This window comes from Cryptotermes secundus, unplaced genomic scaffold (assembly GCF_002891405.2).
Source record: "Cryptotermes secundus unplaced genomic scaffold, Csec_1.0 scaffold980, whole genome shotgun sequence".
NCBI classification, from domain to species: domain Eukaryota; kingdom Metazoa; phylum Arthropoda; class Insecta; order Blattodea; family Kalotermitidae; genus Cryptotermes; species Cryptotermes secundus.
In genome coordinates, this window is record NW_019727411.1 from 65,085 (window position 1) to 78,218 (window position 13,134).

The window sequence follows — 13,134 nt, forward strand, 5'->3', positions numbered from 1 at the left end:
GTCACCATTTTGAATTATGACGTCATATTTTCCCCACTACATCAATGCTGCTAGTACAGCGTTGTCAAATAAAATATTTTGAGTTACAATTTCACATTTCTTAGACGGTTTTATGTTGTTCCTTCCGCTTTTGAATATTATACGCCAATGAAACCCACACAATAATTTAGAATCAATCTCTACAATCCTTGCGTCTTTCGTGGGAGGAAGAATTGAACCAAGGTTGGTATTAATATTATGGATTTTCAGTTAGGTGCTTCTGCATATGGCAACAGAAGGGGCCTCACTGAAGTCCTTTGAAATTCTTCATCAGAATACGGTGTAAATACATTCATTCCAGTAGCGTTGCTATTTGTCTGTGCTCGCGGAAATTTCGATCAAACAAACGCGAAATCAGAATTTACCGTGAACTGAATCAGGGGCCGTGTATTAATTTGCGTTAGTTGATTCTGAGACCGCAGTTTAAGTTCATTTTCATTTAAAGAGCTATGTTTGAAAATCGATCGAATTTCGTACTTGAGAGATGCACCTTTTAAAATTTTTTTGGTCTGAAGATAAGCACTAATATCGATGCGTCGTCCTACAGAGAACATAAGTGTTGCACGACAGACCGCACATGTACTTAAACTGAAGTTATTTGCTAAGAGTTTCACTGAAAAGAAAATATAATTTAACGTCACATGATTTTAGAGAAAAGCAGGACATTCGCGGGCCCAGAGCCAACTGACCCCACCTGGGAACACATGATATCACAACTGCCCACCGGAATAAAGCGCCAGTAACAAGCCTCTGATTCATGTACTACTTTGCTTCTGGTTTCGACACTAACAATGCATAACAAAACTCTATTTCGACAACAAGCTTTCAGGACAAATATCTTCCTCATGGAACAAGTACACAGTGATGATCGTAACTTTAAATCTAAGAAATTTTATTTTCAATTCTTAATTAGCAGGATGAGAACTCGGGACAATTGAAACTGCCTCGGCTAACCTGGAAGTTGTGGCCACCATATTTCTTTTTGTTGCTAGTGGGGTGGGACTAAGTCCCTTGTAGTGCGGCCACTTCTGGCCTACTGTACCAGCCCCAGCAATTGGTGGAATGAAGACTGGCAGGGGAAACCGAAGTATTCGGAGAAAACCTGCCCCAGAGCCAATTAGTCCACACAAATCTCACTTGACCAGACCCGGGATCGAACCCGGGCCGCCGCGCTGGGAAGCCAGCGACTAACCGCTTGAGCTATGGCGCGGCCGCAGTGGCCACCCTAAGTACTGTAACGGATTTGGTCAATGCATTGTCAGGCAACAGCTCTTTAAGTAAACACTGTCCAACACGCAACAACTGATGAGGCTCTGTTTTCTATTTCGTCGGCGCAAGACGCAGTGCTGCTAACGGACAAATGAACTCGCAGTCTGTCACGTGACACGCGTTTTCTGTGTGGTCTCAATACGCATCAATAGAACTGTGTTTTCTATGCGTGGTCCGTGCCGGGAGGATATGAGAGAATACGGGAATGGGAATTAACTTCACTTGAGTTTCGAAGTTCCAAGGGAATAGCATACCGGGATTAGAACTCCGACCCCATAGTTGTCCAAGCCGTAGCCAGTCGCTATAGAAACTAAGCTATCCCGCCTCTATCGATAAATATTATTCGGATTATTAAATCGGTACAAATTGGTCGGGTATTGTTCACAGCCGGTACGGTACAGTAGCCGAGCCGTCTAAGGCATCGCTCGCTCGGAAGCCGGGATCGTGGGTTCGAATCCCACTCAGAGCATGGGTGTTTGGTATGTGTATGTGTTTATTCTGTGTTTGTGTTGTCCTTGTGCTTAGGTACAGGGCTTGAGACGAGCTGATCACTTGTCCAAGGAGTACTTCCGTCTGCGAAGTGGTCATGAACTGAAAAATCAGAGGTCGGGGTTCAAGGGGAATGTAAAGCCAGTGAAAAGAAAATTGTTCATATGGCTGTTTGGTACCTTCATGATGAGGAAACAGCATGGAACATACAGACACACATGGGAAGAAAGTATAGGTAAATGTGTACTCAATGTGGATATAATTAGTATTAATCTACATGAAGGTATGTTCCTTTAAAAGGTTTCATTGAAAAAAAAACATTAAATTTCGGATTCAATAGTACCTAGCTTTTATCTGAACGGGTGAAAAACATTCAGCTAATGAACTTTAATTATAATTAAATATTTAGTTTATTTATCAGTACAGGGGTACTATAAATGATTTCTTCGTTTTTAAAACGCTATATTTGCCAAAACATTACACGCTGAATGCGCGTTGCACTGCTATAACAGACGAACATCTCGCATATTCCAGCAAACAAAAACTCTTTTCTTGTTTTGTCGCCATTTTGTAAAGGCACTGAACTCGTGCTGCCAACTGGTGCACACAATACAAACTTGGTGAGTTTACGGTTCTTCTTATATATATCACATTTGTATTTGTAAACTTTGGAAAATACAGCGTTTTAAAAACGAATGAATCATTTATAGTATCCCTGTATAACACTAACTCCCTTGCCGGCTTAAGGTTTCGTACTGGTAGCTACTACAAATCTGTGAGCTTCGAAATTACTTCCTTCAAACTGCTGAAGCTTCGAGAACGCCTATCGGAGATTTTCGTTTCAGCGACGTAACTCCTGCTCTCGAAGTCTCGTTGTGCTCACATCTTCAGAATCGTCAGGGCTAAAGGTATGTTAATCCGACGTCATGAAGCCATTTTAGAGCTCATGTTGAAGTTCGAATTATTTAAACCCTCTACACTAAAAGGTCTAACGATTCTCTAAGCTAGAGAATAAAAACTGAATACAGTGAAAAATACATGTGCCTTATATATTCTTAAAAATTTAAAAATTCAATTTCAAAAGATCTCCACTGAAACTTTGATACGCATGTTCTAAAAAATTCTCTCGTTTGTGGAGCCGTGGTTCTCGTCCGATCACAGATGTTAAGCAACTTTGAGCGTGGTCAGTATTTGGATGAGTGACCGCTTGACACCACGTGCTCTTGGCAATTCATTTGACCGCCTCTGTGAACTAGTGATCGGAGCCAATGAGTTTCTTTTCGTTATGTTTTTAATAATATCATGTGAAGAATTAAGGGGTAGTCACTTCAGCAAGTCTGTTCCTTTGTATATTGGCCGAAATTTAAAACTGTTGGTAGTGGGAGGCACAGTGGGAAAATTTCAGACGAAAGGGAGTTTCCAACCCCTTGTATAATGACGTCAGTCATTGTTAAAGTTGTTAAAGTGAGGCTTAAAAATAAATATAAACCTGCAGAGAAAATGTAATGACTTACCATTTGGGTCTACTGGTCGATTTGACAAGTGGTGTCATGCCATCGCGGAACAAGTTCTTGTTTTTGCTGATGTTAACGATACTGAAGATGACTCTCTGGAACACAATAAAATCAGATAAATTCAACTTTCCTTTCCAATACAAATAACTGATGGACGAGGCAAGACGGACATTTTGGATTTAGGCCTAAGCAATATATATACATTGCGGAGTGTTGGCCCTTTACTAGGTAGTGACCACGAAACAAACACGTTCCCACTGCAACGAGTTCACGAGCAACACCAGAGGAACTGTTGAAAACGATGTTTCCCACGCGGTCCGTGCCGAGATGTTATATCCGAGGCAAGTTTAAAGTTTGTAGGTCAGTCTGCTTTAATCCGTGTAGTTGAAAACCAGTGGGCAACGAAGTAAGCGCGCAAACTGAAGAATCACCACCGTTAGAAGCCGTTACTAGGAAAAGTATGAAGACAGAGAAGACTAAAAAGACTTAGCGTGTACTGTAGTGATTTTAGAGAGTGTGGAGATCAGCGATGTTACTATAAATAAATGTATTCGCGAATCGTGCGTTAAAGTGGCCAATAGACATAATCTCCAACCCAAACTCCGTCTATAGTCACATATACGCATGATAACATCTTAGAAGCAGGAATTATGTTTCTTTGGCTTGAATTTACACCTCTTAACTTCGAGGAAGTGAGACTGGGTAAAAAGTAAAAAAAAAAGTAAAGCTATCACTGTAACAGGCCGTGAAGGCCCATTGGGTTGTGAGACGTTGAGGGTTCCACACTATCTAGACAGTCGGCTCAGAGATGGCGGTAAGGTTGTCAGCCTTATGAACGGCCACGCTTTACCCCCCCAGGAAAATTATTCAATTAATTCCTGGTACTCATTTCTGTTAGAGGCTGAGTCAACCCCAGAGCCATTGTGCGGCTGGAAGGATTAGGTCAACTGAAGTATGTATTGACCTAATCGGGATTCGAAACCGCGACCTTCAGGCTAGTAGCACGTTGTCTCAATTAATTACGGTACCGTGTGCCTTAGTCAGTTAGGTGATGCTACTTGAAACTAAGATGGTTCACTGTTTATTTATTACGAATATCTGGGTGATATTATTCACTACTCCGCCAATATTACTTTCTCAAATAATAATTCACAAGCCTCCGCATTTTCTTCCTGCCAAATTGTTATTTTAGTCTCAAAAAAGTTTTATAAGACGTGCCACTTGCTTTAACAACAAAGAACTTTCCATTAAGCCCACAGGGTGCATCTGTTGGACTTATATCTCTCTTAGAATAAACAGCGATATTTCCCTTAAAACATTAAACTAATAGTTATTTATGATAGATAGTGAATGAGTTTCTGTGAGGAAATAACTGAATTTTTAAAAATGTTTAAATGGATCAGACTTCAAAGATTGGATCGGCGATCTCGTATGACAAATAAGATAGAAAGAATTTTAATGGTTTTATAGATACAATTTCGGATTCTTGTCCTAACATGAAGGTAAAATAATTAGAAGAAAAAAATGAGTATCTCTCTGTGATACGAAACGCCGTGGAATGTAATACTTTATCTTACGTAAAACATCTGTTATATATAATATACTTAATCAGCGACAGAAATGTTCCAGTGGCATACTGATTATGGACAAGTTTTATGCCGCAAAACAATGCTGGCCCTTCAGGAACAGTTGGAGGAGGTGCGCTGTTAGCAATGCCTCTCAGTACCTCATTAAACAGTTTCATTAACGTTTCATTATGTAGCTGTGAGGACAAATCTCAAGTAGGGCTCGTTGTGGAGTACACTTTGGAACACACATTTATTTAAATAAGATATAGATACTCGAAAAAATTACGTTTATATTTTCCGAGTCAATACTAAGAGTAACATGACAGATTTCTGTAGCGACGTATGTACATATTGTCACGTGTCACAGTAACGAAGACGCGGGTTTGGATTGGTAATTGGATGCACTGGATACTTGCAGGCCGTAACTACAAATAATTATAATACTATTGCTAATTTACATAATTTAAAATCACTCCACACTAATCTTCTGTTTGTCTGCACAAGTCCTCACGGGTTTATAACACAGGAACAAGTCTCAATAAATCACATATGTACTACAGAACACATAAAGTCTTCAAACGACACGTTAAATCTTCACAGGCTGACTTCTTGTACTCTTCGTCAACTACGAAATTCCCGTGACTATCTCCTACCGAGAACTGACTCGTCCCTTATGAAGCCGAGGAACGGACATGCATCACAGAAGACACGTCACATGACCACTACCGGCCACCGAGTGACGTCACCGCGGACAAGGAAAACAGAACCTTCTCTATTGTTGCGTGTTCGACAGTGTTTACAGAGCTGTTGCCTGGAAACACGTTAATCAAATCCGTTACAATAATTTTCATTTCATGCATCCTGCTGTGTTACAATATATACAACTTGTTAACTTCCCATACATTACGTACAATTCTCCGTATGATGAGGCTCCAACTATTCCATTAATTATTGGGCCTCCTATACAATTTTATAATGAAACATTGAAATTTACTATTTGTCGACGGATACGTATGTAAAGTGGAACCAACGACTGATTCGGTGTTAAAAAACATCAATCAAATTTTAATTTTGTTTTTTATATATGACTTTTATTGGTTTTAAATAACCTACTTATTGTATTCTTAGCGGCCTCCGTAGTCTAGAGGTAACGTTCCCACCTCATGACTCGTAGTACGCAGGTTCAAATACCTGGCGGAGGTCGTCGAATTTTTAAGGACGGAAAAATTCAGGGTACAAGTCCTCCGGGAGGGACTTTAAGCCGTGGGTCCCGTGTCGTAGCTTTACGGCACGTAAAAGAACCTCATATCTCCAAAGGAGGTCACTGAGCCAAATTACGGACATTTCCCGCCCAACAGCAGTCTCTAATACCTCCGGTAGATGGGGGAAGCATTATAGATACCTCTCAGCTAGTAGAGCCGATCTCGCTGGCTGGGCGGGACTGATGGTAAGCACCAGTACCGGTAGGATATAGAGACTGGTAGAAATCTTAGAGGGAAGCACAATGGACCAATACAGGTCTAAGTGCATGGGGAAACCCACCCTCTTCAATAACTAACTAACTAACTAACTACTGTATCCTTACTGTAAATTATCTTAAATGATTTATGACATTGTATCAAATTTTGCGTACTGCAGTTCAGTGGTGTACGTTTGTTGATTTGTGTCTGCCTGATGATGACCACTAGTGGCCGAAACATGTAGCAGAATTATATCTGGGCATTGTCCTTGAAGTTCTTTTATTGTTGTGTTGTGACGGTCAAATAAATAAGTTGTATATCCGTTACAATATTTTATGTAAATGTTACTTTTTCGTAGTCAATGTACCTGGGTAATATTCTGTCAATTATGGGCTAAGATATAATTGGAGGTCTATTTGAAAATATCGGCCCTAAGGATAGAAATAGGAAACAGTTTCATTTTTGGAGTCTAAAGAGAATATCTTTCATTACACCGCCACTTTCAGTTTATTCTCAAGATTTGCAACGTACATGTAAATACATGAAACAATTTGGACTTATGCATAAATCGTAATAATAAAGAATGTAATTGCCATCTTGGCTGAATTCTAATATCTCTAAAATGACAGTCTGGGAATTGCTCTGTCTTCTTACCGTCCTCTGAAGAAGCGTGGAACATTAATTCTTCCTGGAAGTTAATCTCAGAAATACTCCTCAAAATCATTTATGTACACGATTTTGAAATCACAGCTGCAAAAAGAGATGATTACCAACGATTTTAGTGACAGAATAACAGAAACGAAAACTGATGAGTATAGGGACGCACAGAAGGGAGGAAAGCGAAGTAGAATGACCATAAAACTTTGAAGAAGAGAACTCAAGAAACAAAAGGATACAAGAATATAGAGAAGCAATTCTCCTTATAATGTACGTTGATTAAAATGGAAAACAGAAACAGAGGAAAGAGAGGGGAATAGAGAAGGGAGAAGGGCTTCAAAATTAAGCCAGGAAATGCGCCCATTTCATTTCAGTTCAGAAACTTCTTCCAGAGTCAGCAGAAAAAAAAGTTTTAGAAGACACGTACAGTTGCAAATGAATTTAAATTGAAGAAATTTCCTTACAGGCTCGGAAACTGTTAACAATATCTACCGGCTGACTTATTCCCATAATTTTCGAAAGGGCCAACTACATACAGCGTAAAAAAAATTAAACTGAAATTACGCAAAACGATTTTGGTTTTCCTCTAATTTATATCATTTAACGCAGATGGTTACTGAAAGGGGAATGACAAGAAATCCACTGTAGGAAAGGAATGTTAATTGCAGAAATTTCTTCCAAATATATATGTGATCTGTTCAAGAAAGAAGAGCATAAATGTGCTATGAATTAGCCTACCTACAGTGCATCCTTAGATTTCGCGAATAGAATCAAGGACAAGTAACATCTTCGGCCGTTCTACTTAAACAGAGCATCTCCTCTTACGTTTTGTGTGGTTCCGCTCCAGCATCATTTCAAACTACGAAACAGATTTGGCTGCAGTGAAGGGAATACACAGAGGACATAATCCCTAGTACACAGGAGGATAACATCAAAGGGAATCTTAGAAGACCATGGCAGGATGGCGGGGACTGAGAGCGTCTCATTCGGGATAGAGTCCATTTTGGGGCCTTTGAGAAAATGACAGTGGATCTTCGAATTGTATATAAGTAAAGATATTTCTTCGTTTGAATAAATATCATCTTTTCATAAAAGAAACTGCAACGTGAAGTTAGATATTTTAAAGTCTCCTTGATTTAAATATATTTTCTGACACCTAATTTCTGACAGTTCATTATATACAATAGTTACGCTATACTGTAATATTGGCTAGGAGTTCATTTGCATGTTAACATGTAAGTGTAATTGTATTGTGATAGTATTCATTATATGTAGAGTGTGACTATTACTTTTGTTTAATGTTGTGTAGTTCTGCAGTTTTGACTTATTGACGTAATCTATTACAACTGCACAGGATTAAAACCAATTTGCAGTCAAATAATAATAATTCAATTCAATTCGTGTTTATTTGCGTGCAAAACTTAACAGCACAGAGGCCAATTACAAAGTTACCACGAGTACATACAAATACACAAAATAACTAAAAAATACAAATAAGACAGTCTACATAATGGCAATAAATTAATAATTCATTCATTCATCAGTAATCTGTCAGATGACAGGTCCACAGCCTCTTCCAAAACAGTTTCTCCACTTAATGCGATCTTCTGTTTTTGGAAAGAGACTATCCAGGAATAGTGATAATGTGGTAGTTTTTCCATTTGCTTTCCACATCGCAGTACAACAGCCGTTCAAACCACTCTGGTCACGCCTGTTGCTATACGAACTTGAACCATCTCGAGCATCATTTTCTCTGTGCTTCAAGTCGCCGCTGATGACGCTGCTTCCGGCATCAGTTTTCGGTGTCTCTCTTCGTCTGATGCCTACCCTTTGACCTGTCCAGCAAGGGAGGCCCTGCCAGTAGCTATGCTACCGCTGGTATAGCTCTCAGGGTCCTTGGCATACTCAAACACCCTCACCACGATAAGGTGGAGACACCAACGAGGGGAAATTAATAATAAATCCAAGAAAAATTAAAGTTAGCATTAACGAGTGAGTTAACGAGTGAGTGTGTGGCGAGAAAGGACAATACACATACATACACACATAGAAATTAATAATTCAGTTCAATTCTGTTCGTGTTTATTTACATGCAAACTTAACAGCACAGAGGCCAATAACAATGTTGGCACGAATACATAGAAATACAGATATAACTAAAAGACAAAATGCAAATAAGACAGTCTATATAATAGCATTAAATTAATAATAATTAAAAGAAAAATTAAAGTTAGCATTAACTGCAAGTTTCGGTCCGCCCATTAAGCATGGTATAAAAGGCGGAGCCCAAAGCTCGCAGTCATCAGTGATCACATTCAGTCATCAGAGTCATCAGGTGTTCTCTGCGCCAAAGACAACTGCCGCAACTCTCCAGCAACCGCGTTCTGCTACCAGACAGCTAACGAAGCTGCCGTCCCTCTCCAGCAACCGCGTTCTGCTACCAGACAGCTAACGTAGCTGCCGCAGCTCTCCAGCAACCGAGCCGTAGGCAGCTGTTCCTACCGGCGCACGCAGCGCCAAATCATCGGCCGGACAAACCAGCTGAACGGCCGTAAAGACTTGGTCTACTACAAAAGACCAAATTCTGCCAGCGCACTCGCAGTGGAACAAACTGACCTTTTCAGGGCCAGCAAACTTTTGAACATTGACATTCCACATAGCTTCGTAGCTATTCTGTACATTCAATTTATACAAAGTCAATAGAAAGTCCGTCGAGTGTAACAATGTTTTTTAGGTCACTTCTTTATCACTTTTGCCTTACATGTTTCGGTTTTAATAAAACCATCATCAGAGGCACATGGTACTAACAAGAAAACACTGGCGTTGTTTAACTGTACACAGTATACATGTACACAACACACAACGCATAGGAAACTTCCAACCATAAGCCTATACAACCTCAAGCTGACATCTCCCATCATCGGGATGAATTAACAAGGAGGAGCCTAACATTTTACTTCAAATGTTTTAAACTTTTAAATATTTTAATAGTGACGTTTTAACTTGAGGGCAATTTTGGATGGAATGCGAGAGTTGAACGTGCATTCAATATTCCTAGCAAGTGTTGTGCTTTTACACATCGACATTTGTAGCAGCGTCCACGCAGCATATATACTGTGTACAGTTAAACAACGCCAGTGTTTTCTTGTTAGTACCATGTGCCTCTGATGATGGTTTTATTAAAACCGAAACATGTAAGGCAAAAGTGATAAAGAAGTGACCTAAAAAACATTGTTACACTCGACGGACTTTCTATTGACTTTGTGATTGATAGTGTAACGGACCAAAAATGAAACAATTCAATTTATACAATTTTATATATATAATTGTTACAGTTTTACGTGGTTGTCTTTTAGAACATCGACCATCCAACAGTTGTCATGAAAATGTTTAGCGGCTTGTATCCTAGCAATGGATATACACGCCACACTGCTCCCTCCTGAAGGTTGTTCGGATCCATAGAAATTCTTCCAAGCGTGTTCGTTGCCGCGAAACATGGTTTAACAATCCGTTGCGTAACAGTTAATTATTTCGTTACATTACTTTCAACGCATAAAACTGGACTTTTTGTTTCTTTCTGCCCTACTATTTCACCCAGATTTATACATTCTTCTCAGTCCTTACAGTATTTGCCTTCCCAAAATTATTTCAGTGCAGAAACTCTGGACAATGTTGATCTCAAAGCCTCTAAACCACAAGCGGCTAAATACGAGCACATTACATAGAAACATTTGCATAGAGCACACGTCTTGTTTAATTCTGGGTACTCTGAATTATTTTCTTCTTTCGAGCGGAAAAGTAAAATGTGAAGCGCCAGGAAGTCTGACTATATCCCAGACAGTTTATCACTTAATTATGTCGTCTGTCGTGTTATGTGACTTTAAATGCAAGAACCAGTCGGCCAATATAATGTTAATGCACGCGTTGTCGCTGATATGCATCCAACAATCTTCCTACAGAGAGACGAGCTCTTTTAGTTCTTGTTTTGATAAATATTTTACTTAGATTAGTGGAGCAACGTCCTCATCCTTCGAAAAAGACTGGAGTTCAATTCATGAACTTCACGTTAAAAAGACTTCTCATGTATGGGGATTCCATATTATTAGAAACAGTCCTATGAAGCATATTTTGTATATTATTTGTATTATTTTAGTTCCTTAGGGTGGGGTGAGACTGAGTCCATTTGGTACGACGGCCACTAATTGGCATATCGTAGCAGTCAGCAGAATGATAATTCTGCCCAATTGCCATTATGTCTACCACAAATCCCACATGATATGAGCCGGCTTCGAACCCGGGATACCAGCGTGGGAAGCAGGCGACTATGGCACGGCCATTTTGGTCCATTACTTAACCAGTAAATATTAAGTACTGAATATAAATTATTCTTTCTATTATTTAAGCTCGTGAGTAACTGGTTATTTGAGGAAAATATTTCATCACAGTAGCTGTGTACTGAAGAATGAAACGTGTCAGTGCTCCAAAGTAAAATGAAAGAAAATATTCAGAAGGGTTCACGAAGTATTTGAAGTGGTAACTCGACGTTTAATAACTGTATGAGTGTCGGACTCCATCAGAAACTGGAGAGTATTCAAACTGAAAAAAAAACCGACTACTTTTGTAGCAACTAAGATTGCATTAATGTGTTTGAAAAGTCCGCAATGCGTCTTTATCCTGATCCACTTCATCCTGTGTTTCTCTTAGATTCTTCCACTTCATCCTGCTGTCCGCTAAGCGCGCTTCCCTTCGAATGTGATTCCCACACCGAAATCTTGAACATTTTCTCATTTACTTCGTGCGTCATACTGCTGCGACGATTAACTCCCATTTGTGACGAATGGTCAAGAAAGCAGATAATCCTTGCCCGCTCTAGATGAACCTAACGAAGAAATATGGCCATTTCGGAAGTAGAAATTTATCTATCTATAGCTCTACAGCCCTTGTGGACCTTGGCCACTTTTTTTTACTTTCTTTCTATAGAGTCGGTAGGACTCCTTGGAAGGGGGAACAGCCTATCGCAAGGCAACACAGAACAACACAAACTCAAGTGGGATTCGATCCCACGATCCCAGTGTTCGAGAGAGGGAAGACTGTTCATGCCTTAGACCGTGCGGCCACTGTGATCGGCGAAGTATGTCCGTAATTTGTATGCTTCCTCTCCACTCACGTACTAGAATGAGTCCCTTAAGAAGCATAGGTCTCTCTTTCTCTCTCTTTCAGTCCTAGCTTTCGAACTGGTTAGAAGAGGACAACAAATGAGAAGAGGGGTCCAGATGTACAGAGTTTATTGCGTTTTTCCTTAGGTCATGCGGAGAGATAGCTCACGTCCATCCCAATCAGAATAATATTACAATGATTATTATCGTCAAACGCCACAACATTTTAACAAGTTCCTGATAAAATCCATCTATTCTGCAGAGCAGGGAACGTAGTGTGTTATACACGCAAACTTGCGGACGGAAGTTCTTATGTAAATCACTTCTTAATTATCAACAGCGGTACAAATACCTGAAGTATGCTGAAAATTAGCCGACTGCAGTGGCCGTACTGTCTACCTATTAAACGAACAGGGCTTGAGATTAATATTCAAAAAGTTACCGACTTTGAACCCAGGTGTGGAGGAAACCATCCAAAAATGCAGTGAAGTGAGGTGAAGTGAAGTAAATTGTGGTGAGGATGTCGAGGGTGAATAAGTGCAGTGAAGTGGAATTAAGGGGAGGTCAAGGTGAAATGTGAGTGCATCAGTTCATGACATTATGTATTTCACTGCTGTTACTGTTTAATGTATAGTATGTTTAGTTCTTTATTAATATTAATTTAAATAACTTTAATTGTAATTGTATTTGCATTGTATTTATTGTGTGTAGTGTGTCCTTCATTGTTATATTTTAGCGTCCTGTTGCACTGATTTAAGTTCATGATTTGTTTATTCCGTCTTGCAGTGCATACACTTATCTATCTTCTTCTCTCACTTTCACTACATGTTTCGGCATAAGAATGCCATCTTCAGGTGCTACTCAATTCACGTCAAACTAGTACATTGTATGCCTTGTCTTCACTTTAAAATAACTAAAATATATGTCCATCATATATATTGACAAATGTCAATCGTAAAAATATTAAAACTGTTCAGGGTTC

General features: G+C 39.5%; 1 protein-coding gene across 1 annotated transcript in view; it reads right to left on the reverse strand.

The window, feature by feature from the left end:
• Positions 1 to 13,134, reverse strand: part of LOC111864759 (cytosolic carboxypeptidase 6-like) — a gene marked incomplete at its 3' end in the record, with an annotated part of 185,335 nt that overhangs the window by 39,470 nt on the left and 132,731 nt on the right. The window contains exon 3 of the mRNA XM_033751569.1: positions 3,312 to 3,406. Coding sequence (XP_033607460.1) covers positions 3,312 to 3,406 — 95 coding nt within the window. The remainder of the gene's footprint in view (positions 1 to 3,311; positions 3,407 to 13,134) is intronic.